The sequence below is a fragment of the Artibeus jamaicensis genome, unplaced genomic scaffold, assembly GCF_021234435.1.
Source record: "Artibeus jamaicensis isolate MK-2021 breed Jamaican fruit bat unplaced genomic scaffold, CSHL_Jam_final contig_519, whole genome shotgun sequence".
In the NCBI taxonomy this organism is placed as follows: Eukaryota; Metazoa; Chordata; class Mammalia; order Chiroptera; family Phyllostomidae; genus Artibeus; species Artibeus jamaicensis.
The window spans coordinates 41309566-41335637 of NW_026521871.1; the positions used below are offsets into that span (position 1 = coordinate 41309566).

The window sequence follows — 26072 nt, forward strand, 5'->3', positions numbered from 1 at the left end:
ACATACGTAAGTAAGTAGTTGACTTTTGTTTGTACTAATTTTACAGAAAACCTGCACAATTCAGTTTTAGCTCTGGACCCAGTTGATTGTGAAGTATTTACCTGTATAGAATAGGCATTTGGTTTGCTTGAACCTATTGGGATTTTTTTTTCATTTTACATTGAAGAAAATTTTTCTAGAAGAAAAGATGTGTATATTAATGGTGCGTGGTTTGGTTTGTGAGTGGCTCTTTCAGTGAGACTTTTGAAACATTGAGATGTTAAGTTATTAATGAATCCTGAATATGGAGCTCTTTCTGTTTATTAAAAGCCTCTCTCATTTTAGCCCAAACCAATACTTTTATCGGCACTTTTCTGGAATTTCAGGAATAAAACATCACCAGTTCAGACTTATTTATGATGAAGGAAGAGCATTTAATTGCCTGCCTTATTAAAATGTGACTCAGTGCTTTTTTCTAAAACTGGCTTTTAAAAATTGGTTAGTATAAATAACAATAAACAATGAACCATTTTAATGAGTATCCTATAATTTTATAGCTATTAGTCTAAAATTAAAGTGCTATACTTCTTTCTTTAGGGAAGACCTACTTACCACATGCCACCATAATCGCAAACTGCATGGCAACTTGGGTGAGGTCTTTCCAGAGATACTGATGTAAGAATCTTAGCTATTATCATCTCTCCTGAGTCATATTTGAATTTTATTTTGTACATTTTTGCCTAGGATGGTTAATAGAATATACTATATAGATCATCTCTGTGTGTACAGTCTTTATTAGACCCACACATAGTCCTCTCCTCTTCCTTCTCCCCTCTCTTTAGTCATGGCATGTGTTACATAGTCATATACTTTGTATTAATATGTTTGAAGTCACAAGTCTGTTTTATACTGTTTGTGTTGTTGGGTACAGATAATCAGAATTTTACTAGGATATTAAATAGATTTAGTCTTACTATAAAAATTTAAAAACAATATAAACAGAAGAACAACCTTGAGGCCTCCCCACTTTCCTGAAGCTCTTCTACTGACTTCATTTACCTCATACTTTAGGTATCCAGAATATTAATCCATATGTTTATATCTTGAACATATTTTATCCTTGTTTTTTTTCTGCCTTTCAATTTATTTTATTTTTTAATGTAATTGCACAGAACATTTAATCTCAACATATTCAGGTTTATTTATCTTCCATGACTTTTGTATTTTATATACAAATGCATTTCTATTTCAGTGTTATATGTTATATGTTTTTACATTAGCATTTAGTCAGTCTCAAGTTTATTCTTGCAAATGGTGTTATGATGAGACTCAACTTTATTTTTTGTTGTAAAAATCATGAATGAATGTTGAACTTCTCACATGCTTTTGGGGCAGCAAATATTGTGTGGTTTTCCTTCTTTAATCTGTAATGTGGCATGTCATGCAAACAATACAAGTGGCCAGCAACTCACCTGTCAGCCCTGCTGAAGCAGCATTTCTTAGAGAAAGCTCACAGACAGGGATCAGTAGCTCAGTGCGCGAGTCTCCATTGATTCATTCCATTCTCAATCAGAGCACAGAGATGTGAAAAGGCCTTATGACAAACTTTGTTATAGAAGGACCTTGACCTTGAGCTATGGAGCTTTTAATGAATAATTAGAGAAACACCAACTACTTCCCTAACATGATCCCAGAATACAATGGTACCATGATGTGGCTGAACTTTGATTCTAGCACAGTTGTGAAAACATGGTATTCAAGCTTGATGGGTAGTCCCAGCCCAACTGAAATCTAAGCCTTGTGGTTACAGCTAGCTCTAAGATGCTGCAAGTTACCAGTAGGCTTGCAACACCAGTAGGCCACATCAGTGTACACAATTGGATCTGTGTATGCTGCACCCTAATATAGTGTGGGCTGGAGGTAGCAATGAGAGCTGATCGTTGACCAGAATTGATGGTCATAGTCAGTTTCCATGGAGAACTTCACATTTTGGGAGGCTATCTTGCAAGGGACATCTTGGACTCATAATTCTTATCTCTCATTGCCAGTTTGGCCCTGATTTATTTTTTCTAACAGATCTGATTCATTTCACAGGCTCATTTGCTTTAGTTAGGATTTTTTAAAATCTATTTTTCTAAGTGAGATTAACATGGTCTTTGTTTTCATATACTCTCCTTTTCTGGCCTTTTAAATTTCCTTTAGAGTTAAATATATACAGGGTATCCTCTAGTAACCTAAAATTTTTTAAGTCCTACAGTTATATTTCTAATATGATTTCCTGAGTTTTCTCTTTCTATAGAACCAGCTATTGGTTTACTGATAGTTATATACCAAACATTTTTGTACACCTCTAAGTTCATATGTTGGATATATAGGTACATCTACATGTATATATCTGTTTATCTATCTATGAAGGGAGAGATTTATATTAAGCAGTTGGCTCATATGATTGTGGAAGCTTGGTAAGTCCAAAATTTGATGGAGTAGGCCCTCAGATTGGAGAGTCAGGGAAAAGTGCATTTCAAGTCCAAAGTCAGTCTGCTGGCAAAATTCCTTCTTGCTTGGGGGAGGTCAGCCTTTGTTGAGGCCCACATTATGGTAGGTAATCTGCTTTATTCAAAGCCCATTGATTTAAATGTTAATTTCATCCAAAGCATCCAGAATATTTGACCAAATAACTGGGCACTCTGGCCCAGCCAAGTTGACACATGAAATTAACTATCACATGCGCCTAGTTCCTCCATTCCCCAATTCTCAGGTGGCCATGGGGATGGCAGTTTGCATTCCTGGTGCACCTTGCTGATAGAGGATCTGACCACACAGAGCAAAGAATACAAACTTTGCAAAGATTAAATTGCAGATACGATCGATCCGTCTCTACCTCTTGGTACTTCAGTGTGTACTTTCAAAAACAAAGAATTGTTTTTATTATTATATGACCATAATGTAGTTGTCAAAATCAGTAACTTAACTGATATTAATAACTTAATATCTTAAGAGTAAGGTACATACACATATTAAGTTACACACAATTTAACTAATAGAATTTGATGAAATAACTATTATCACATGGACACATTTAATATGTTTTTAAATTAATTTTTAGAGAGGGAAACATCAATTTGTTTTTTACTTATTCATTCGTTCTTGTATGTGCCTTGACCGGGGATTGGACCCACAACCTTGGTGCATTGGATGACACTCTAACCAACCAAGCTACACAGCCAAGGCCACATGGCACATTTTAAAGCCCCTTGTTACATATTGCAAAATTTCTCTCCCAAAGTTTCCACCAGTTTGCCCTCATGTCAGTAGTATATAAGAATGTCAAAGGATTCTTTATCATTTTAAAATTATAAGTATATCATTTTAAATTTGTTAGATTGAAATTCAACTTCTTCAGACTCATTCCCATGGAAGCCCTATTTCTTTTCGCTACTATAGACCTTACTTCTCTTATCTGCATTTTTTTTCTTCTTCATGGAAGCATCCTAAGAATAACTTTTAAAAATTCCCTCTCTGAGAATACTGTGAAAACTTTCATATTTGACTGCCCATAGTACAAAACCATTTTTATTCCTGTCACTATTCTCTATTACATTTACTTATTTTTTTAAAACTTGTCATTAGAACTGCTCTGTGAAATAATAATGTTGCAAATAAAATTACTAGAGGTTAAATGACTTTCCCAAAGTTATATAACCAGTAATTGGAAGATTCTGGACTCTTCTTAGACTTTCTGATTTCAGAGCTGATAATATCATAGTGGGCTGGTTAGGTGTGAAGGTCAGTGAAATAGTCTATTAACATTTGCCACAGGAGATTTACATCTGCTATCTTTAATTGTTTTGAAGATTGTGGTAAAAGCATCTTCCATCAGAGATGTTGGAAGATACCAGATTGAAGGTTCCAGATGGGGACTGAAGGTGATGAACACTGCTAGATGTTAATGATGGGCAAGAAGTACACCTTTTAGTCTAACGTGATTGCCTAGTTAAGGGAGAGTGCACATTAACCAAAGACAGAAAAAAAAAAAAAAACACACAACACTGAAAACCAACACATATTGCAAAGCAAGTAATTCTTAGCAAGTCTTCAGAGCTGACAAGACTAAATAACATAGTGATTAAAGGATGGCTGGTGAAATTCAAACTCTGATACATGGCTAAAAATAAAGTAGAGAAGCTGGTAATCCAGCACCAGGTATAGAGAAGAAAAATAGAATGGATCAGTCATGAAATATTAAAGAAGGACATTTTAGCCCTGCTCTCCTTACTTTACAGATAAGAACACTGCGGCCTTCTGAAGGTTACAGAGCTAGGAAGTTGCATAACGAAGACTAGAAACTACAGTTTTTTACTGCACATCTAGAACTTTTCTTACTATCTCTTGAATATAATAAAAGTTTAACACATGACATTAAAATTAAGTTATTAATTACTTCAAGTTCTCTTTGAAAGTAGGCACTCTTAGAGTCATTGGTTACCAGTAAGATACTATCTAGAAAACAGAACTGATGGAAATTGAAATTATAAGGCTGAAATGCTCCAACTCTGAAGACAGTGATACAAATACTATTACTTTTTTCAAACTGAAAAGCATTGTATCATCTGGGATATCCTGTGGTTAAAATGGATTACTTCCTGTAACAACCATGTTGAGGAGCAAAAGAATAATGACAGTTATTTTTTGTTTGGAAGAACAATAATTTTTCTCATTCACATAAAAACAATAAAAACAATTTCTATTATAAGTAGCCATTTATCTTCATTCCTCTCTGTATGTATTTATTCACACTGTCTCATTAAATTCTGATATTGTTCGGAACTCCTTGAGTATATTGTAATTTTACCATCTGGGTTGCATCAGTCATAAAATGCATATGTATTGTAATAAAAATTGATGCTTCACAAGGATTCATATTGGCCATACTCCATCTTAAAGACCTTTGTTCTGTTGAACAATGGAACTATGTAATATTCAGTTCCAGAAGAATTGATCTTATTTTCTATTTTTTCAGGTCTGCTATACCATTCTAAAATCACAATCATGATCTCACCTTTACCAGGAACCTAAACAACAAAACAAACAAGCAAAATATAACCAAAGACACTGAAATAGAGAACAGGCTGACAGTGTCCAGAGGGGAGAGGGGAGGGAATTTCAGGGGGAAAGGGGAAGGGTTTACAGGAACAAGTATAAAAGACACATGGACAAAAACTTGGGGGGGGGTGGAAATGGGAGGGTGGGGGAGGGCTGGGTGGGTGGGCTAGGATGGGAGTAAAAGGTAGAAAACTGTATGTACTTGAACAATTAAAAGAAAAATAAAATTATGAAAAAATCTTTGGAGAATTTATGTAAAATCTATATAGAATTTTCTTATTTAGCTCATGATTTTCACTTTAATGCTACAAATATCTATAATGATTATACTGTATTAAGTTGTTTAGAGCTGTTTAGTAGAGTTGTGCAGACCTTGGTGGTTTCTTTAATAAATTCAATTTAACTAGTAATGCATTGTAATATATTGTTACAGACAAAAAAATTGCTCACTAATCCCTTTCCCATCTGTTAGAATGTTTATCTAGTTCCAAATGCTTCACAGATATATAGGCATAATAGAGCAAAATTAAGGAAGGGATATGAAAAATCTCTGCATATAAAGAAGTTTTTAGGCATTTTGGGGTCAACACACAGCAGTTTTTCCATCATCAACTTGTTCATCGCTAGGGACACAAAAAATAATGTTCCTTCCTTACACTCTAGTAAGCAACATGCAAATCAGTTCCCTTGGACAGAAATACAGAGACTAGCTGAGTGACTTCTACATATCAGGTGAATGAGAAAATACCTATATTGAAATGAGTAGGAAAAGCTGAGACACACTCATGCCATAAATCCTCAGTGTAGCACCTTATAATCAGGAAGGAACCCTCAACTCCTAGCTTCTCCCTGAGCACCACACATCTAGCTCCCCAACTTTTATTTCTGCTACCTTAGGGTCTGGCTCCCAAATCACCTAGCTCTGATAGCCAGCGGGGTTCAATATTTGTGAGTGAAACAAAGACTTGGAACTGCATTAAACAAAGAGGTGTTTTAAACCAGAAGTGTGAGCACTTACTATGGCTATAACACTGGGCTCAACACAGAGGGAGTAGACCATAACATATGGATACAAGTTTGCTCCTTGGAGGAGGCTTGACTGAAGACTGTTCTAGCATGCCCAAGCAGCAGACTTCTAATTAACTTGCATTTAGAAGTTGGGCTCCTCCAGAGGCTGAAAGGGCTTGCGGATTCTTTCCTCATCTCTTCCCTCACTTCAATGATAAAAACAAGGTCCTAGCTTCTCCCTGGAAGGAGCTTGTCCACACATCTAGCACCAAGTTTTATGGCTATCACTTAGGGGAATGGCTCTCAAATAAACTCAGCATCTATAAGTCCCTGTATAGAAAACAGAGGTGATTTTTAACATACTGTGAGTATTCTCTGCCCCCATCCTCTCATCACAGCTTTAGCCAGGGGGAGCAGGCAAAAATTAAGACTCCCAGTTTCCCTATGGAAGGGATTTGACATACTTTTCCAGTTGCTATCCAAGGGTCAGGCTTCTAATTAGGTACTGGGATCTGATGGGTCACATAATTTGTAGTCCTATGGGACCCTCAGTGGACTTGTGGAAACTTTCCATGCTATCTTTCCCCAGCTCACCCTAGTGATAAAACTAATGGAGATAAGTGATTTACCTGTCAGATAATTCAAAGTAGTTGTCATAAGGATGCTCACCAAGGTCATGGGAGTAATGTATGAACAATTTTAACAAAAAGAAAATATTAAAAAGTACTAAAAATTATAGCGCTAAAGAATATAATATGTTAACTGAAAGTCTGAGTAAAAAGGTTCAACAAGAGACTAGAATAGAAGAAAGGATCAATGAACTTTTAGATAAGTCAGTGGAAATCAAACAGAGGAATGAGAAGAAAAAAGAATGAAAAAAAAATGAAGATCACTTTAAGGACTTATGGAACCCTATCTTCTGGATGAATAAATTCATTATGAGAGACTTAGAGAAAGAAGAGAGAGAGAAAGGCATAGAAAAATTAGTCAATGAAATAATGGCTAAAAACTTCCAAAACTGGGAGGAGAAATAGATACCCAGATTCAGAAAGCATAAAAAGCACCACGCAACATAATCCTAAGAGACCCATGTTGAGATATTGTAATCAAATCATCAAAAGTTAAAGACACAACATTGAAAGCAGTAAGACAAAAGCAACTTGATATGTATCAGGGAGCCCTCATAAGACTAAGATTTTTCAGTAGAAACCTTGTATGTCAGAGGGAATGGGGTGATATACTCATAATACTTAAAGAAGGAACTGCCAACCAAGAATACCTTACTTAACAAAGTTGTGTTTCACAATTGAGAGGTAAAGGTATTACAATGTAATTTAAAGCTGAAGGAATTCATCACCACTAGATCTGTCTTACAAGAAATGTTACAAAGAATTTCTTTGAGCTTAAAGAATTCAAATTAGTAATATGAAAACATGAAAGTATAAAACCTACTTACTGGTAATGGTAACTATAAAGTCAGTTTCAGGGTACTTTAATATGTAATGATGGTGTATAAATCACATATTACTCAGAAATATTAAGATAAAAGTATTAAAAATGACTACACAAAACTTAGTGGATACACAACATAAAAAAATGAACATTAGAATACCAAAAAAAATGTGGGAGAAAATAAATGTGTAGAGCTCTTGTACCCTATTAAAATTTACTTAAAGTGGACTATTATAAGTATAGAATGTTTTGTAAGCCTCATGGTAACTACAAAGTAAAAGCCTATAGTAGATACACTAAAGATAATGAGAAAGGAATCAAAACATACCACTACAGCAAATCATCACATCACAAAAGATGAGAGCAAGAGAAGAAAAAAGGAACAAAATATCTACATACCCACAAAAGAATTAACTAAAGGGTAATATCTATCAAATAATACTCTACTATCAAACAATATATTTTAACTAAAAAATTGAAAAGGTAGTCAAATAAGGTTATTATGTAGTGATAAAGGTGTCAAATTATTAAGAGGATTGAAAATGTTTATGCATCCAATGTTGGAACGTCAAAATATATAAAGCAAGTATGAATGGACCTGATGGGAGAAATAGCAATATAATAATAATAGGGGATTTCAATAACTTACTCTCAACAATGGATAGATCACTCAGACAAGATCAGTACAGAACCACTGGACTTATCTGCATTGTAGATGAAAAAAATCTATCGAACTTATGGAGAAAATTTTATCCAACAACATACGAGTATACATGCAACATTCTCCAGTACACATATATTAGGCCACAAAACAACTATAGAATAAAAAAGATTGATGAAGTGATAACAAGCATCATTTCTGACCACAATGGTATGAAACTAGAAATCAATAACAGGAGAGAAACTGGAGAATTTTCTTTGGATGCATTCACATAGTGGAATTAATAGGTTAAAAACTGTGAACGATGGGTATTGTAATATATTGGCAATTTTTTCTAAAGCAATTGGTAGTTATCCTGGAAAAGTATATGATGAGTGAGTTTCTAAATATACAATTAACTCATGAGTTAAGTGCTTCTTTACATGGTGCTTATCCTTGACTGGTAGTGTTCTACTAACTCATTAAAATAGTATAAGTATTTTTTAAATTGGTTTTGTATTGCATGATAAGCTCTGAGTAGTTCTACTTGTGTTAGTTAATTATATATTAGTAGTGTACATATAACAAATATTTAAGTTAGAAACTGGGGGCTTAATCATACAATACTTTTTATATGTTTAAAATTTTTATAACAAAGCTCTGAGAACTTTTTTTCAAATCACTTAATAGATAAAAGGCAAAATTACATATGCAATAAATTCTTTCATTTTATTATTTTTAAAAACTTTTTCAGTTTTCTAATTTAATAGAAATATTTCTTGTGGCTTTCAAACAAGAATTGAAACTAATCTAATGCAACTCTACAACACATTCCAGAACATTATAACAAGAAATATTTATACGCAGCTGGTGTATTAAATAACCATGAAAAGAAAATCTTATTTTTATTATACAGCAGCAAAAAACACAGGAACACAATTAGATACTGCAAGTCTTTTTTAAAAAATTAAAAATTAATTTTCTTTAATTTTCTTAAAACAAATATCAAACTTTCATATGCTGAAATATTTTACTGCATTTTATTTTCCTCAAAGTTAAAGAAAGAATGGGATCATCAAATCATGCTACTATATATCCAGAGGCAGTGCAGCTTAGTGAGTAAGATCACAGAATTTGGAACCAAACTCCCCTCATTTAAATTCCACTCTACCATATACAAGCTCTGGACCCTTAAATAAAGTACTTTTCTTTGCTTCAGTTTTCTGTTTAAAAATATATGTACTAAGGTTATTGGGAAGACTATAGCCATTGTGTGCATAAGGCACTTAGGGTAATACCTGGATCATAGTGTTCAATAGGCTTAGCTATTATTATGACAAAAGTATTGAATATCTGCCAAACATGTGCTGCATAGTAGTAGAGTAATAGACATTATAGTTAACCTCTATTCTTCTCCTGCTCCCCCATGCTATTCTTATATTTACTTTTGGAGCATTTTGTGCTCAAAGCAATTGATGCATCTCTTTGGTTCTTTGGTTTCTATGTAGGTGGAAATATACATGTTCAGCGTGTATGATCTTTATAGGATAGAGATTAGTTGGGCAAAGGGTGTCAAAGAGCTATTTCTTGGAATTGGTTTGAACTTTTCTTACACTCTTGAATCCTCATTCTTTTATTTTCCTCTTATTTATTTTCCAGATTAAGTGCATTTTTGGAAAAAGAAAAATTTGAAAGATTATAGTAAACTATTGTAACACTGCAATGGATTCCTCAGTGGAAGACAACATGTATGTAAACAAAGTGTGGGTTCAGTGTGAGAACGAAAGTTGTTTGAAGTGGAGATTGTTGTCAAGCGAGGATGCAGCCAAGGTTGATCATGACAAACCATGGTATTGCCACATGAACACTGATCCAAGATATAATAAGTGCTCTATTTCTGAAGAAGACTTCCCTGAGGAGTCTCAGTTTTATCAAAGTGGACTTAAGATTGTGTATTCACAGCTACCTCTTGGTAGCCTGGTTTTGGTAAAATTACTGAACTGGCCAAGGTAAGATTTTTGTTGTTTTATAATAAACTGTTGGGGTATAGTCTTGCTAAGTTTATGAATTTCTAAAACTTTTCAAAGAAATCAACTTTTTCTCTATTGTCTAATTTTTAAAAATTGCTTCCTGATCCTATTATTCTTTCCCTTACTTCTTTGGGTTAATTCTTCCTGTTCTAGCTTCTTAAATTGGAAACTTAGGTAACTAATTAAAATCTCTTTTCCTCCTGATAGAGGCAATTAAAGCCATATATATATATATATATATATATATATATATATATATATATATATATATATTTAAGTACTGCTTTAGCTATATCTCACGAATTTCAGTATGTTGTATTTTATTTTCATTGAGTTTTCTTATGATTTTTTTGAAATAAGTTATTTGAAGTATGTTTTTAAATTACCAATATTTGAGGATTTAAGATATCTTATTGTTACTGAGTTCTAATTTAAACCTATTGTAGTCATTTTTTTAAGGTCATCTCTTAACTTTTGTTTAAGGACTTTTTATTTATTTATCTTTAGAGGGGAAGGGAAGGAGAGAGGGAGAGAAATATCAATGTATGGTTGCCTCTCGTGCATCCCTTGTTGGGAACTGGCCTGCAACCCAGGCATGTGCCCTGACTGGGAATTAAACTGCGACACTCTGGTTTGCAGGCCTGCGCTACACCAGCCAGGGCTATTGTAGTCATTTTCATTGAATCTTATTTTATGGCCTAGCATGGTCTATCTTGAAAAGAATGTGTCTTCTGTAATTGTTTCCTAGGAGTCTAACATATTTTTTCTTCTTTTGCTCATTCTTCTCGTCCCTTTCTCCTTCCCTTTGCCGCCTTCCTCCTCCTCTTTTAGATTTTTGTACATTTAATCTTGTCTACCTCAGTGTTTCCCATTCTGTGTAGATTTTTCCAAGTATGCAATGTGCTGTATATAGCTTTGTCTTCTTTATTTCAGTTAAGTTTTTTAAAAGTTATAAGCATTATTCCATTGCATTGTTTGGATTTTCTTATTTTGGGACTTCTATATTACTTCTGGTGTATCTTTGGTCGTCTTGGGTGTTACTTTCTCTTCAATTCTTTTCATCTTTTCTAGTTTAATTATTTTTTGTTTTCTACTTTTTATCTTTCTGAAGGTATTATCAATTGAGCTTAATGTCTTTTGTGTTCCTTCTAATTTAGTCTTTATTGAAAAACTTAAAAATTCTTTTATAAGTTTCATCATCTCTCTTTTCAAGTTTTCTTTTTCTCCTATCACCTATTTCATTCAGTTTTTCTAATTCTAATTTATATACATTTCACAGCTTACATTATTTTTCTAATTTCTGTTAACCCATATTGAAATCTCAGGTACCATCTCTTTAAAGGTATGCTTTCATTTCTTATAGGGATCTTAGTCATTTTTACCATAATAACTTTATATCAGGTTTTACTATCATTCTTTCTTATTGTACACTTTATATGAAATGAATTCCTGTCCTCCCAGCAGAGAAAAGGAAGTCAGAATAGGTATTTTTTAAGTCTGTTTTTTCTCAGTTCTTCAAATTGGATAACTTCTATTATTATTTCTTTAAGTTCACTGATTCTTGTCATATTTATTCTGTTGTTGAGGTATCCATTGAGCTTTTATTTTGGTTATTGTATTTTAGTTTTAAAATTGTTATTCGGTTTTCCTTATATCTTCTATTTATTTGTTATACTATTTTTGAATCTTATGTACATGTTTTAGCAGGCTGCTGCTACTGTGCTGACTGGATCCGAGGGCACCTCTTTGGGAACCGTGGATCGTTTCACTGTCTCCATGGTTTTGTCTTTTCCAGAATGCTATCTTACTGAAGTCATGCCATATATAGCCTTTTCATATTGGCTTCTTTCACTTGGTAATGTGCATTTGAGTTTCCTCTATGTTTTTTCATGAACATAGAGGCTTGGTAGATCATTTCTTTTTACCAGTACATAATATTTCATTGTCTCTCTGCACCACAGTTTATACTCGTGTACCCATTCACCTACTGAAGGATATTTTGTCGCTTCTAAGTTTTGGCAGTTATGAATAAGACTGCTAAAAAGTCCATGTGCAAGTTTTTGGGTGGATATGAAGTTTTCAGCTTTTTTTAGTTCATACCAAGGAGTGCAATCACATGATAGGGGTATGTTTAGTTTTGTAAGAAACTGCGAAACTGTCTTCCAAAGCGGCTGCACTGGTTTGCATCCCCACCAGCGATGAGTGAGAGTTCTTGTTGTTCCCAGTCCTCACCGGCATTTGGTGTTGTCAGTGTTCTTGAATTTAGGCCATTCTAATAGGTGTGCAGTTGTATCTTGTTTTAATTTGCATTTCCTCATGACATATGATGGGGAGCATCTTTTTGCATGCTTATGTGCCATGTGTGTATAGTTTTTAGTGAGGTATCATTCAGATCTTCTGCAGTTTTTTAATCAAGTTGCTCATTTTCTAGTGGAGCTTATGTTATGTGTATTTTTTGTATATCAGTCCTTTATTAGCTATGTCTTTTGCAAATATTTCCCCCATCCGTGGTTTGTCCTTTCATTCTGTTGATAGCACCTTTCACAGAGCAGACATTTCTAATTTTAATGGAGTCCAGCTTATTTTTTTCATTCATGGATTGTGCCCTGAGTGTTGTATCCCCACTATTACTTGCACCATCTCTTTGCTTTATTTTTATTGTTCTTTCCTCTTCTATTTGAATTATACTCCCAGGAGATTCTTTTCAGTATAAGCTTTTGCTCTGAAAAGGAGCTTTGTTGGTGAATTTTAAGGGTTCATACAGCCCAGACTGCTCTAATGCTTTCAGTTTTGTTTTTATTTCACAAATCCATCAGAACTCTGGTTGCCTGCCTCTACCCACTGTTTCTGTCATACACGCAGATACTAATAATGTGTGTAATGTCAGTAGTTTATACCTGCCTGCTCCTATTTTCATGTTCATGTACATGGCTATCATGTTACAGATGTTGTGTGTCAGGGTTTGCCTTTTATATTATAGTTGTTCTACCTGTGCTTCTGGGAAAATCAGGAAACTGTGAAACTATTGGGTTGGCCAAAAACTCTGTTACTTTTTTTCCCCAGTATAATGGCTCTAGTAGTGCTTAGTTGTCTTTAACTTCATTTGAAACAATTTTGTTGATTGTATTGTGACAGCTGTTATATCAGCATGTATTAGAAAAAAACTCATCAAAATTGGTGAATTTTGTGGGAGCCATTTTAATACTGTACATGGAAGAAGATATATGCAGTATTATTGGCATCTTATGCTTTATTATTTCAAGAAAGGTAAAAATGCAACTGAAATGCAAAAAAAGATTTGAGCAGTATATGGAGAATGTGCTATGACTGGTCGAACATGTCAGAAGTGGTTTGTGAAGTTTCTTGGTACTATTGACATTTCGGCCAAATAAATCTTTGCTGTGGGGCTGTCTCATGCAGTGGAAAATATTTAGCAGCCGCCCTGGCCTCTACCCACTAGATGCCAATAGTGGGAGACAGCCGACATACTCAAAATATCCAGATCAGTACAGTTGTTGGCACAAATGAAAAATGTGTCCTTTATTTTGGGGAAAAAACATAACAGACTTTTTGGCCAACCCAAAATAACACCATTGCTGTTGTCTTTCCAGAACCCCTTGCTATTTTATATTACATTCTCCCTCGTAACATTTTTAAAGCTGGAATATTCTGGTTCACGGTGCCTTGTTTGCATTCATATTGAACTGTTCTCTATGAAGAATATAATGTGTTTGCTTTCATAGAGACACTGTAATGAGTTTATTTTAACACAGACATGACACACACAAGAGGCCTTTCACAGATCTAGATTTAGGCTGAATTGTGTCCCCTGAAAGTCCAACCTCAGAATATAACTGTATTTGGAGTTGGTGCCTTTAAATAGGTGATTAAGTTAGAATAGGCCAGTAAGTGGACCTTAATCCAATCTGGGTGGTCTCATAAGAAGAGGAGACTTATACACACAAAGAAACACCAGGAATACACAGAATACCACATGGAATGTGGTGTACACCAGGAATGCACAGAGCCAATACCACATGAAGACACAGCAAGAAGGCAGCCACCTGCAAGCCAGGGAGAGGCCTCAAGAGAAACCAACTCTGGGGACACAATAATTTTGGACTTCCAGCCTCTGAAACTGTGGGAAAATTAGTTTCTCTTGTTCAGCATCTCAGGGGGTAGTATTTATCTGTGGCAGCCCTAGCAAACTCATACATTCAATAATCTTTGCAAATGTGGAAATCTCTCTGAGATTTGTATCCATTGTTACTAAGGGCTTTCTAGGGATCAAATGTGAGATGTTTTAAATATATATATGCATTTATATATCCCCTGAAGACTGGAATTATCTTCTGGAGGGTGGGCCCTTGTAGGACAGGATTCCTCCACTAGGTGTGTGTTCTAGCGACCCATCTGTATCAGTGTGTCCGCTGGAGTTTTTGTGAGAGGCTACATTTGGCTTCAGTGAATTTCCTTTGAAGACTCTCTCAGTGAGATTGCCCATTTCATACTGGATGATTGACAAGCACACCTGCCCCCACTGTGCCGAGTGTTCAGTAGTTCTAGAGCAAAAAATGGTATGACTCCCGTGCCCCACCCTTCCTGTGCACCCAATCTCACCCCTAGAGACTTCTTTTTTTGTTTCCCTGGATGAAAACATCCTAAAAGGGAAAAGTTTTGCTTATGTGGAAGAGGTGAAAACAAAAAACAAAACAAAAAGCAGAAGCACTAAAAGGCATCAAAATTGACGAGTTCAAAAATTGTTTTGAGCAGTGGAGAAAAACATCTCAATAGATATGTTATATCATATGGAGAGTACTTTGAAGGTGGCTGAAGTTTAAACATGTAAGAATAAATACACAGTTTTTTATAAATAAATTCCCATCATTTTTTTGCTCCCCCATGTGTATATATAAATATATCAAATACAGAAAAATATATATGTATAAATTTATATGTATATTTGACTTCTATATAATAATTAGGATGGGTATGAAGAGAAACTAAATAGGTAAGAACAAATATTTTGAAGACATGGCTATAAACACTCATTTTATGAGGTTACTTATGAAGGTATTTGTAGTCCCATGTCATTTTTCATATCTAAAATTAACATTTTGAAAATAGAGAGTTTGTATTTTCTAAAGGAAATACTGAAGTTTCTGCAGCCTCTGTGCCAGACCCTGAGGGAGGGGCTTGAATCCTTGAACCCACCCAGAGTGTAGGAGCTGCTGTTCTCATTTCAGAGTAGGAGACACACCCTGACCTTAACTACCCCAACGGATACCTCTGCAGTGGTCCCTGTTATTATCACTGTCCCTGCTACTAACCACCTTCAGCGGGAGTTTCTTGGGAAGAGCAACAGCCTTTTTTCCACCTCCAGAAGGACTGGCCCTGAAAAAATACCGCGAGATAGGCGCCCCAGCCTCTGTCCCTGGGAAAGTGTACCTGATTGCTAGCCCCGGGACTAGGTCCTCTGTTCTCTTATCCTTGAAGTCTCTCCACTCCAAGCCCTATCCCGCCTCCCACCAAGTCAGCTCTAAGACTTCCCCCTCATAGCAGGTGCCAGGGTTCTGCATCCACATGGCCACCTTCCTTCCCACTCCCTACCCCATTCCATTCCCTAGTCCAGGGTCCCAGCAGTCCTCTGCTGCAGAGTTGGACCCCAACCTATGGTGGCAGGAATCTTAGGTGAGGGGCACTGTGAGGTGAAAAGGAGGCCAGGCCGAGTGTCTCTGCAACATGAGGGTTAAAAGAGGTGTTCTCAAGTTGGGGAGCGTGGGTTCAAATTCCAGCTCTCTCTGTGTGTGAGCTTGAGCAACTGACTTTAACTGTGAGCCTTAGTTTCCCTGTGTGGAAAGGGTCCAGAGGGCGGTGCATGTATGGGCTCTCCGAGGCAGCGCAGTAATGCTGGCCTTCCCAGCAGGGCTGCAGGGGGGCCACGTGGTTCACAAGTTGTGTCCCCCAAGCACGAGCGCAGCCTGGTAGCCGGAATCTTGCAAGGGAAGAGCCAGCCAGAGGACTGAGACGAGGCCCAACAGGGGGAAGCTGGGTGGAGAAGGTGCAGCAGAAGCGGAAGCAGCTTCTGGCCCAGGCTCTGGGAGACGGGGGTCTTCGACACCTCGCCTGGCTGACTCCCTCGAGGTAGCTCCACACAGTGCCACACAGCCAGAGTGCCTGCGACCACAAAAAATGGCTCCCCGCTCAGGCCTGAGCCCCACCTGGCCCCCTTCTCGCCTCGAACCACGCACTCACCCAGGGCCACTGCTGTGGTGGCCTGGATAGAACTGATGCCCGGGCCATTGGCCATTTCCTTCAGGGCCCGCAGCTTCTGCTGGTCAGGTTTATAGTAGCCCTCAGTGGCGCAGCCGGATGAGCAGGAGACTGGAGGGTGCGAAGATGCCCAAAAATTCTGAAGTTTTAATAACCTAATTCATGAAATTGATTTGTTTCTTGTCACTATATCTGATATGTTACATTAGAAATTTGATTAGGAATTTCTTTTGCAGTTCTGTGCTTACAACTGAGCACAGTTGTAATACTGTGGACTTGAAATATAAATGAAACATAACTATTCCAGTCCCTAAATTCTCTCTCTAATCTATGATCAGGCTCATCAAAATGCCTGCAAAATACAGCTGTAACTTTCTCCTTGCTTATTGGAAAGATGGGAGCAGGATGAATTGCAACTGTAGAATATGACTATAGATTAATCTGCTAAAAATAGGCAAAAATCATTTCTTAATTAAGCAATGTTATAGATGCTGACGTTTTTGACTGGAAAAATCAGCTAACTGGCGGCAGACACCCTGAGTAGTGTAGCATTATCTGGGTCAGTTCTCCTGAGCCTGTGGCTTTAGCATAGCTTTGAAGGCTCAGAAACTCAATCTTATCAGCATCTCAGAGTTAGTCTTTCTTAGAAGAGTTGACCTTCTCTCATAAAGCTAAAGAAATACTGATAGACTCTAGATTTGCCTGTTTAAGCTTTATATAAGAAAAATAATTGTAAATAGAATAGCACTTTCTTTCCAACAGGCAAGCTCTATGGAAAATCAAATTATTATGGTTATGTTTACCTCCACATTGTGAGATAGCACATACTTACATACTTATAAAAATACATATCAGCCTCTTGCTTTTGGATTTTGTCTAGTCTCTCTTCTTGGAGATAAGGATATCTGCATGTACACGGAAGAGAAAAACTATCTCCATAATGTTAAGCAGCCTTGATTTTTAAAAATTGAAAATAGCATTGTATTTAGCTAAAAAGAGTATAGAAGTTAAAAGTAAAAAATAACAGTACCTATCTTATTTAGTATAGCAAGACACATTGTCAAACAGAGCGAGGTTCCATTTAGTATAACCACTTTGGGCATATTTACACAGACATACAAAGCTTTCTCATGAATATGAAAATTAATTTATAGAAATATATTTGCATTCTAATGTAATGCAGTAAAACAGTTTAGTAATAAAATATGCCTTTAAGTTAGCAAACCAATACAGTGATACTTTTTAGATATAGCATATAAATTTATAAATTGAGATTTTTACTAGATCCTTTCAGTATTATAAAATATTTTATTTTTTATTTGCATAATTTGCCTATGGATTAATTACTGTGTGTGTGTGTGTGTGTGTGTGTGTGTGTGTGTGTGTGTGTATGGGAAATTTCCTCTCCCTGACAGCTGCTGCAGTTAGACGCAGCCCAGAGATTTCTTGGCAGATGATGTTCAGTTATTGATGATTCCAACTCATCCAATTTTTTCACAGATCAGGAATGGGGCCCAATTAAAATTGACTCTCCCCTTAAACACCCAAACCACAGTTGAAAATAATTCATCTACTTCTTCTCATTGGATATAAGTAAATACGTGCTTAAGTTTCAATTTCTATTGAGGGCAATAGCTATCATATTAAAGATCATTTCCAATGGATAAGAAATGTACAGGACAGCAGTTTCTTTATGATATACTTTTACTCCCCTTGAAGTTACTACTTATTCTGCCAAAATGTCCCCCTTTCCTCCAAGCAGATTCTTTTTGACCTTGTATTTGTACATTTTACCTTCCATTACACAGATTCTAACATTGATCATACCCTTGCCTTGCCTTGGATTCTGATATACTTCTGTTGGGCTGCCTGCTCTCACTCTACCTCTTCACCCTTAATCCCTCAGACAACACTTCATAATTTCTCATCAAAGTGAAAGTGAAAAATTGGAAAGTAGATATGCAGAATGCACTATCATCATTGACAGTTTTGGAACTGAAATTGAAGTCAGAATGAGGGCAAAAATGGACATCATCTATTTTCAATCAACAGCAAGTCAGAGAAGATGAAAGATGTAGCAGCTGGAGGGAAGTAGTATGTTTCTACATCTGTTGCCCCTGCTCAGCTTGTCCTGCAGTCGGGTGCATTCTGCTTCAGCCGAGACATACAGACTAGGAGTCAAAGTGACTGCTTTGCACCCGAAGAAATACAAAAGTGCCAGAGTTATTTAGACATTTGACTCGTCTTTATATTAGCACGCATTATTTTCTATATGTACCATGTTTTAAATAATGAACAGAAGCTTTTTTTTATTGGCATCTAATTATTTTTAGGAGTCATCCCTTTCTATCTATATTTGATAGAGTAATAATTTAAATTGAATACTATTGGGCCCAATAGGTTAGATGTAAAAGGCAATTATATCAGAATTTCTGTCAGAAAAGTAGCAGCTCACCTTACACATAATTGCAAAATATTTTTCTTGTATGTCTTAAGTGTTAGAAATCCTGAGTGGAGTAGTTGCTATGTGTAATCTGATATTGCTTGGCAAGAATTCTTTTTAAAATTGCTGTGAGGTGTAAATCAACAGTAGTAAAGATGAGCCCCTTATATTTTACAAAAAGTTGAAACAAATATAACAGTCAGTGTAGTTCTTTTAAAATAGCTGTTAATTAGGCTGAAGGACCCACTTGTTCTTTGGTGTTCATTAAGCTGAACATCGGGTCTCCATTGCAGCCGCCACTTACTCCTAGTTGTTTATCTACCTATTGAAGTCTTCTCCTTTTGAGTGGATTCCTACAGAAATGTGGATTTCCAGCTTAGCTTTAAAAGAGTTTGGCTCTTAAACATAGCCCAATAAGAACTTCTACATAGCAATAAGATAATGTTATGTGAACCTGATAATTACCAGATAGTCTTCTTCAATTAGGTCCTGAATCTCCATTTGACTTTTCATTTTCATTTCCAATGCTTCCAAAGCATTAACGTTCTTTGGGTTCCAGGTAGGCTGACTCAATTTGTTCCTTCTTTTTCCCTGAGGGAGGGTTGCCAGGCAGCCTTCTACCACCCTTTCCCTTAACTCACGGGACTCTGCGAGCGTCCAGGGAGCAGTGGACAACTAACTGTTCATTCTCACACTCCACCATCCCTGGTGACCTGTGCCCTCTTGGCAACTCTACCTGGGACTCGTCAGCTTCCTGGGATCAAGTGTTTTACATTAGTAATACTAAGCATGAACTTCTTTCATTAGTTTACATCGTTATTAATTTACGATCTGTAAAAACGTTTAGAGTTGGGGATGCTAGTTGTGTTTCTACATTTATGACTTTGTAACTTGATTATCAATTGATAGTAGAATATCAATAATCTACCATTCTCAAATCCAAAAAATGCATGGATTTTTGTATTTTTGTGATTTCAGATTCCTTACAGCATGATTTATATGCTTTCTTTATGTTTTAAACTTATTTAATTTATTTACTTTATAAATTATTATCTAAGTGAGGCAAAAGAGGTTTTAGTATCATTCCTTCTACTTTTCAGTTGTACCAATTATCTTAACTATATGAGGTCTGTCCAGAAGATATGTAGCCATTTAATATGAAACATACAGACATTTACTGAAGAAGATACAAGATACAAGAAACATTGTACATAGAACAATGACGCCTCAGTTCCCTTCAAAGTAGGCATCTTGGGACCTCACACAGTTCTCCCAATCGCCATCAGCTGCAGCATTGTATTTTCCTGAATCTCATTGACAGTCTGGAATCTTCCCTATCAAAGGTCATTTTATTTTTTGGAAAAGACAGAAGTCACAGGGTGCCATATCTGAGCTGTAGAGGGGCTGAGTCACCTGGGTGATTTGATGTTTCTCCAAACATCTCTGCATGCGACATGATGCATGAGCCTGTGCATTGTCATGATGAAGCTGCCAATCATCAGTTGCCCATAGCCGCAGCCTTCTGAAACATCCAGATAGTTTCTGCAGAGGAACGTTCGAGCTTAACACAAAATTCGATGCAGATGGGTTGCTCTACTAGCTCAGACATTGATGGCCACACGGTACACATACTCACTGAAGGTGTCTACCACCCCCACTGACTAGTACAGAGAAGTCATCGTTGTTCACGCATGTGCATTCCTTAGCTGCCAGGTTTCATCAATGTCATGCAAACTGTTTTATTATTATATTAACAATGGTTTGACTTTTTCCAGACAGACCTTGTATATATGGTTGAATTGGTCTGCTAGGGCTGCCAAAACAAAGCATCACAGACTGGTGGCTTAAAAATAATCAATGTATTCTCTCACAATTCTCGAGATGCTGAAAGTCTAAGATGAAGGTGTCAGCAAGCTTAATTTCTTCTGAGGCTGTTTCCTTGAATTGTAGATGGGTTCCTGTCCTTGTATCTTTACATAGTTTTTTCCCTGTGCATGCCTGTGTCCTAATCTTCTCTTTTCATTCGGAGACCAGTCACACTGGATGAGGGCCCACCTTTGAACTTAGTTACTTGCTTAAAGACTGAACTGAGGTGTTGGGGGTTAGGACGTCAACAGTATAAATTCGGTTGTAGTAGGGAGTACACAATTCAGTACATAATGATGACATTTCACAATATTTTAATTTGCCAAAAAACTAAAATGTGTAAAGCACATGTTTGTTTCAACTTTGTAACAGCACAGTGAGGAACTAGAGTTACAGTCAGTGTGAGATACCTACTCGAGGCCTCTTATCTGACAAAGCAGAGCTAGAGCCTGGGTCTCCAATTTGAAACTTGCTATCTTTTCACTCTGTAGTGCGGCAAATTGAAACAGAACTTGACAGTTGTACAGATGTTTGAATGTTTGGGTATATAGACATGCATGTTTTGGGTCATGACCTATAAAATCCAGTCAGACTTCCCCTGGACATTATTTAGTCACAGCTTTCTGACTATATTTAATACATTTTTTCGTGCTTTATCTGCTGAAGAGTAGGCCAGAGTCTAGAAAAATAGGTAAAGTAATTAACACTTGATTGCCAAATTAAAAAATAAAACATATCAAGGAGCTTCTAGAGTTCCTTGTCATGTTTGTCATAACAAAACACACCCCTAAAGATTTATTTTTAGTAAAGGATAAATTTTATATCTAGCATTGAGGATTTTTAGCAGTTTGTTCACCTGCCACTGCGGAGAAGACAGGGGAAACGGGGACAATATTGAACTGCTGAGGGACCACAATACAGAACTACTTCTGCTTACAGTCCCCAGTGTTACCGCAGCCTGAGCTACCGGTACTCCTTCGGCAGCCCTGGCTCAGAAAATGCCAGCTCTCTCCTACCCGATCAGAGGCCTGTCAGAGGGTTGGCATTTCAGTAATTATTCTGATTTGCTAGAGTTGATTTAACTCTACCATGAATCTGATGAATCTTTTTTCTCTTATTATTCCTATTAGTAGTACCTAAATGTTGTTTTACAAACCCTGGAGATCACTCTTTTGTACTATAATTCTTTTTCTTTATATCTTAAATATATCTTAAGTGTGTGACTATTTCAAAGATTTCTACATATATAAGGACACTGCTGGTACTTGTGTCATATGAATATCCTACTTTTAAAATATACAAGTATGAATATGTTTGTTTTTAAAATAAGTTATTAAAATTCAAAGAAGAAATCTGATATATGATTGGACAGATGTATGGATGTCTGCCTTTTTAAAACCATCTAAATAATTAAAAATAATTTTCTTTGAAAGTTGGCCAGGGATACTTTGCCCTCATCCTTTTAAAGGGGACTATGTGACCTATGACCTGGATGGAAATGTGGAACAGTATCACATAGAATTCCTGGGTGATCCCCATTCAACGTCATGGATAAATGCAACATTTGTTGGACACTATAGTATCACATTAAAGGTACGTAGAGAAACATCAAATCTTTATACTTCTTGTACTTGTTTTTAATTGTGTTCATTTTTGTCTTAGATCCTAAAAGGCATGTGATTATTTACTTTTACATTTATATAAACAAACAGTACATATTCTTCATTAAAACTCACATTTTTATTTTTAAAGCAGTTATTCAAAGGAAGAATATGTATGAAAATAGCCATGGGGTACTTTTAAATTTTATTTTTTAATAGCAGTATAGTGTAAATTAACTGAGGACTTCACAAATTGCCTTTTGAAATAATTTTAAGATTATCATTTGGTAATTTTTTTAATTCTCTTGAGAGGACTCTAAGTTGTAGTCCTAGCTCACAGGGAAAATTAATTATGTAATGCAACTAGATGTTCAAGTTTCAAATGGAATATGTCTACCTCCATTATCTTTTTGACTCCTTCTAAACTTTAAATCACACACTGCAATTAAAGAATAAACTAAACTCTCAGATAGATGAAAATAGGTAAACTATACCTGTTTCCATGGGTTTGATTTAATTATTATAAATTAACTCAGTTATCTGTGACTATATTCTTTATTAAAACTTTTAATCTGCAAATCATGCTTCCATTAGAAATCTCTGGGGAACATGTCAGAAACGAGGATTTCTTACCAGGAACAAGACAGAGGTGTCCATGTTTACAACTCTTATTCAACATAATACTGGAAGTACTAGCCACAGAGATTGGACAAGAAGAAATAAAAGACATCTAAATTGGAAAGGAGGAAATAAAACTATCATTATTTGCAGATGACATGATATTGTACGTAGAAAGCCCTGTACTCACTCTCAGTCCTGCCTCCTTTGCCTTTGTCCGTGGGTCCTTTATCCATGTTCCTTGATAACTCTTCCCCTTCTGGGGGTGGGTGGTTAGGAGAGAGTGGTGGGGGGGATGGAGACAACTATACTTGAACAATAATAAAAAAATAAATATAAAAAATAATTGAATTAGAAAAAATTAAAAAACAACAAACAAAGCAAAAGATCCTAACAAAATAAAGAGAAAAAAATGAAAGCCCTATAGGCTCCACCAAAAAACTACTTGACCCTAATAAATGAATTCAGCACAGTAATGAGATACAAAGTCAGTATTCAGAAATTGATGGTATTTTTATATACTAATAATGACCTTTCAGAAGAGAAACTAAGAAATCAATCCCATTTAGTGTGGCAACAAAAAAAAATTACCTGTGAATAAATTTAACCAAGGAGGTAAAAGCCTTGTACTTGAAAAACTGTAGGACACTAAAGAAAGAAATTGAGGAAGATACAAGTAAGCTGAAGCATGTACATACTGTGTTCATGGATTGGAAGAATTAACATAATTAAAATGTCCATACTACCCAAAGCAGTCTATAGCTTCAACACAATTCCTATTAAAATACCAATGGCGTATTTCACAGATCTAGAGCAAATATTCCAAAAACTTATATGAAACCAAAAAAGACCCCAGATAGCCTCAGCAATCTTGAGAAAGAAGAACAAAGTTGGAGAAATCACAATACCTAATATCGAACTATACTATAAGGCCACTGTAATCAAAATAGTATGGTACTGGCATAAGAACAGACACATAGATCAATGGAACAGAATAGAGTCCAGAAATAAACCCGCATCTTTCTGGTTAATTGATATATGACAAAGGAGGCAAGAGCATACAATGGAGTAATGATAGCCTCTTCAGTAAATGGTGTTGGGAGAACTGGACTAGTACTTGCAAAAAAAGTGAAACTAGACCACCAGCTTATACTGTACACCAGAATAAACTCAAAATAGATGAAAGGCTTAAATATAAGCCATAATACAATAAAAATCCTAGAGGAAAAACATAGGCAGTAAAATTTCAGTTATCTCATATAGCAATATTTTTGCCAATATACCTCCTCGGGCAAGGAAAACAAAGGAATAAATTAACAAATGGGGCTACATCAAATTAAAGAGTTTCAGCACAGGTCAGGAAACCATCATCAAAATGAAAATGGGAACCATTGTCATTGATACATCAGACAAGGGTTTAATCTCAAAAATATATAAAAATTTATATAACAACACCAGGAAGACAAACAATCCAATCAAAAAAATGGGCAAAGGACCAGAATAGACACTTCTCCAAGGAGGACATACAGATGGCCCAGAGACATATGCAAAAATGTTCACTATCACTAGCCATCAGAGCATTGCAAATTAAAACCGCAATGAGATAACACCTCACACCTGCCAAAATGGCTATCAATAAGTCAACAAACTAGGAGTGCTGGTGAGAATGTGGAGAGAAGGGAACCCTAGTGCACTGTTGGTAGGAATGAAGATTGGTGTAGCCACTGTGGAAAACAGTATGGAGTTTCCTAAAAAAATTAAAAATGGAATTGTCTTTTGACTCAACAATTCCACTGCTGGGAATATATCCTAAGAATCCTGAAACACAAATCCAGAGGAATATATGCACCCCTATGTTCACAGCAGCACAATTTACAATGGCCAAGATTTGGAAACAGCCTAAGTGCCCATCAGTAGGGAAGTGGATAAAAAAACAGTGGAAAATTTACATCATGGAATACTGTGCAGCAGTAAAAAAGAAGGAGTTCTTACCTTTTGCAACAGCATGAATGGACCTTGAGAGCATTATGCTAAACGAAATAAGTCAGTTGGGTGAAAAACAAATACCATATAATCTCACTTGTAAGTGAAATCTAATGAACAAAATAAACTAATGGACAAAATAGAACCAGAGGCATAGAAAATTGAAATAGGCTGACAGCAGCTGTAAGAAGGAAGAGGGGAGGTGGAGATTGGTTGAAAGAAGTTGAAGGGATTAGTCAAAGAACATATGTGAATGACTCAATGACATGGACAACAATGTGGGATTGACTATGGGAGTGGGGGCAGGCTGGGCGGAGGGGGCAAAGAGGGAAAATTTGGGATAACTAATCATAAACAATACAATATTTAAGAATGAAAAAATTGAGTGTTAAGGGAAGGCTCTTTAAAAAAAAAGAAATGTGGATTCCTTTTACTCAATTTGGATAATTTCTATTTTATAGTGAGAAGTTTATGAACTCAAATGTACATATAAAGTTTATATATTCAAATATATACTTATAACTATATATAAGTGTAGGTATATTTGAGGTGCCATTTAATCCACAGTATAAGTGAATTTGTGGAAATTTGAGGTACTTTCAAATGCACTTTTACTCTATCTTTCATATAAACAGTATCTTTGTTCCTTTCAGCTTGAAAGCAGCTGGAAGGAAAGGCTATTTTGTTAAAGTGTGGAATAACATCACTTACATTCATTTCATGGTAGTTGTGAGCCAGTCATTTTAATGCGAGGCATCTTTGCTCTGACATGTTGGGTGTGTGCCTAGGTACTTCCTCTGACAAGCATGGAAGACAGGAAGGAGTATTCTCCCTTCTGAGCTGTCCGCCCCTTTTCTGAAGGAGGGGGAACCTCCTAGCTTCTCATGAAGCAGACCGTAGAATTTTAGATATTTGGCAGTGTGGTAAAGAATAGGGCATTCTTAAGAAATTATATTTAAACATAAGTAAAATAGCAAAGTATATTTTGAAATTGTCAGAACTACTAGTTCTCATAGGATTTGACGCTGTCACCATTCGTTTGAGTCCTCTGGTCTCAGCACACCATTAATCCCTGG

The 26072-nt window shown here is 36.1% G+C and overlaps 1 protein-coding gene across 1 annotated transcript in view; it reads left to right on the top strand.

Annotated features, from left to right (window-relative positions):
* Positions 1-26072, top strand: part of ZCWPW2 (zinc finger CW-type and PWWP domain containing 2) — a 102141-nt gene that overhangs the window by 13817 nt on the left and 62252 nt on the right. The window contains exons 2-3 of the mRNA XM_053669033.1: positions 9842-10191; positions 22228-22387. Of these exons, the coding sequence (XP_053525008.1) occupies positions 9905-10191; positions 22228-22387 (447 nt within the window). The 5' untranslated portion in view covers positions 9842-9904. The remainder of the gene's footprint in view (positions 1-9841; positions 10192-22227; positions 22388-26072) is intronic.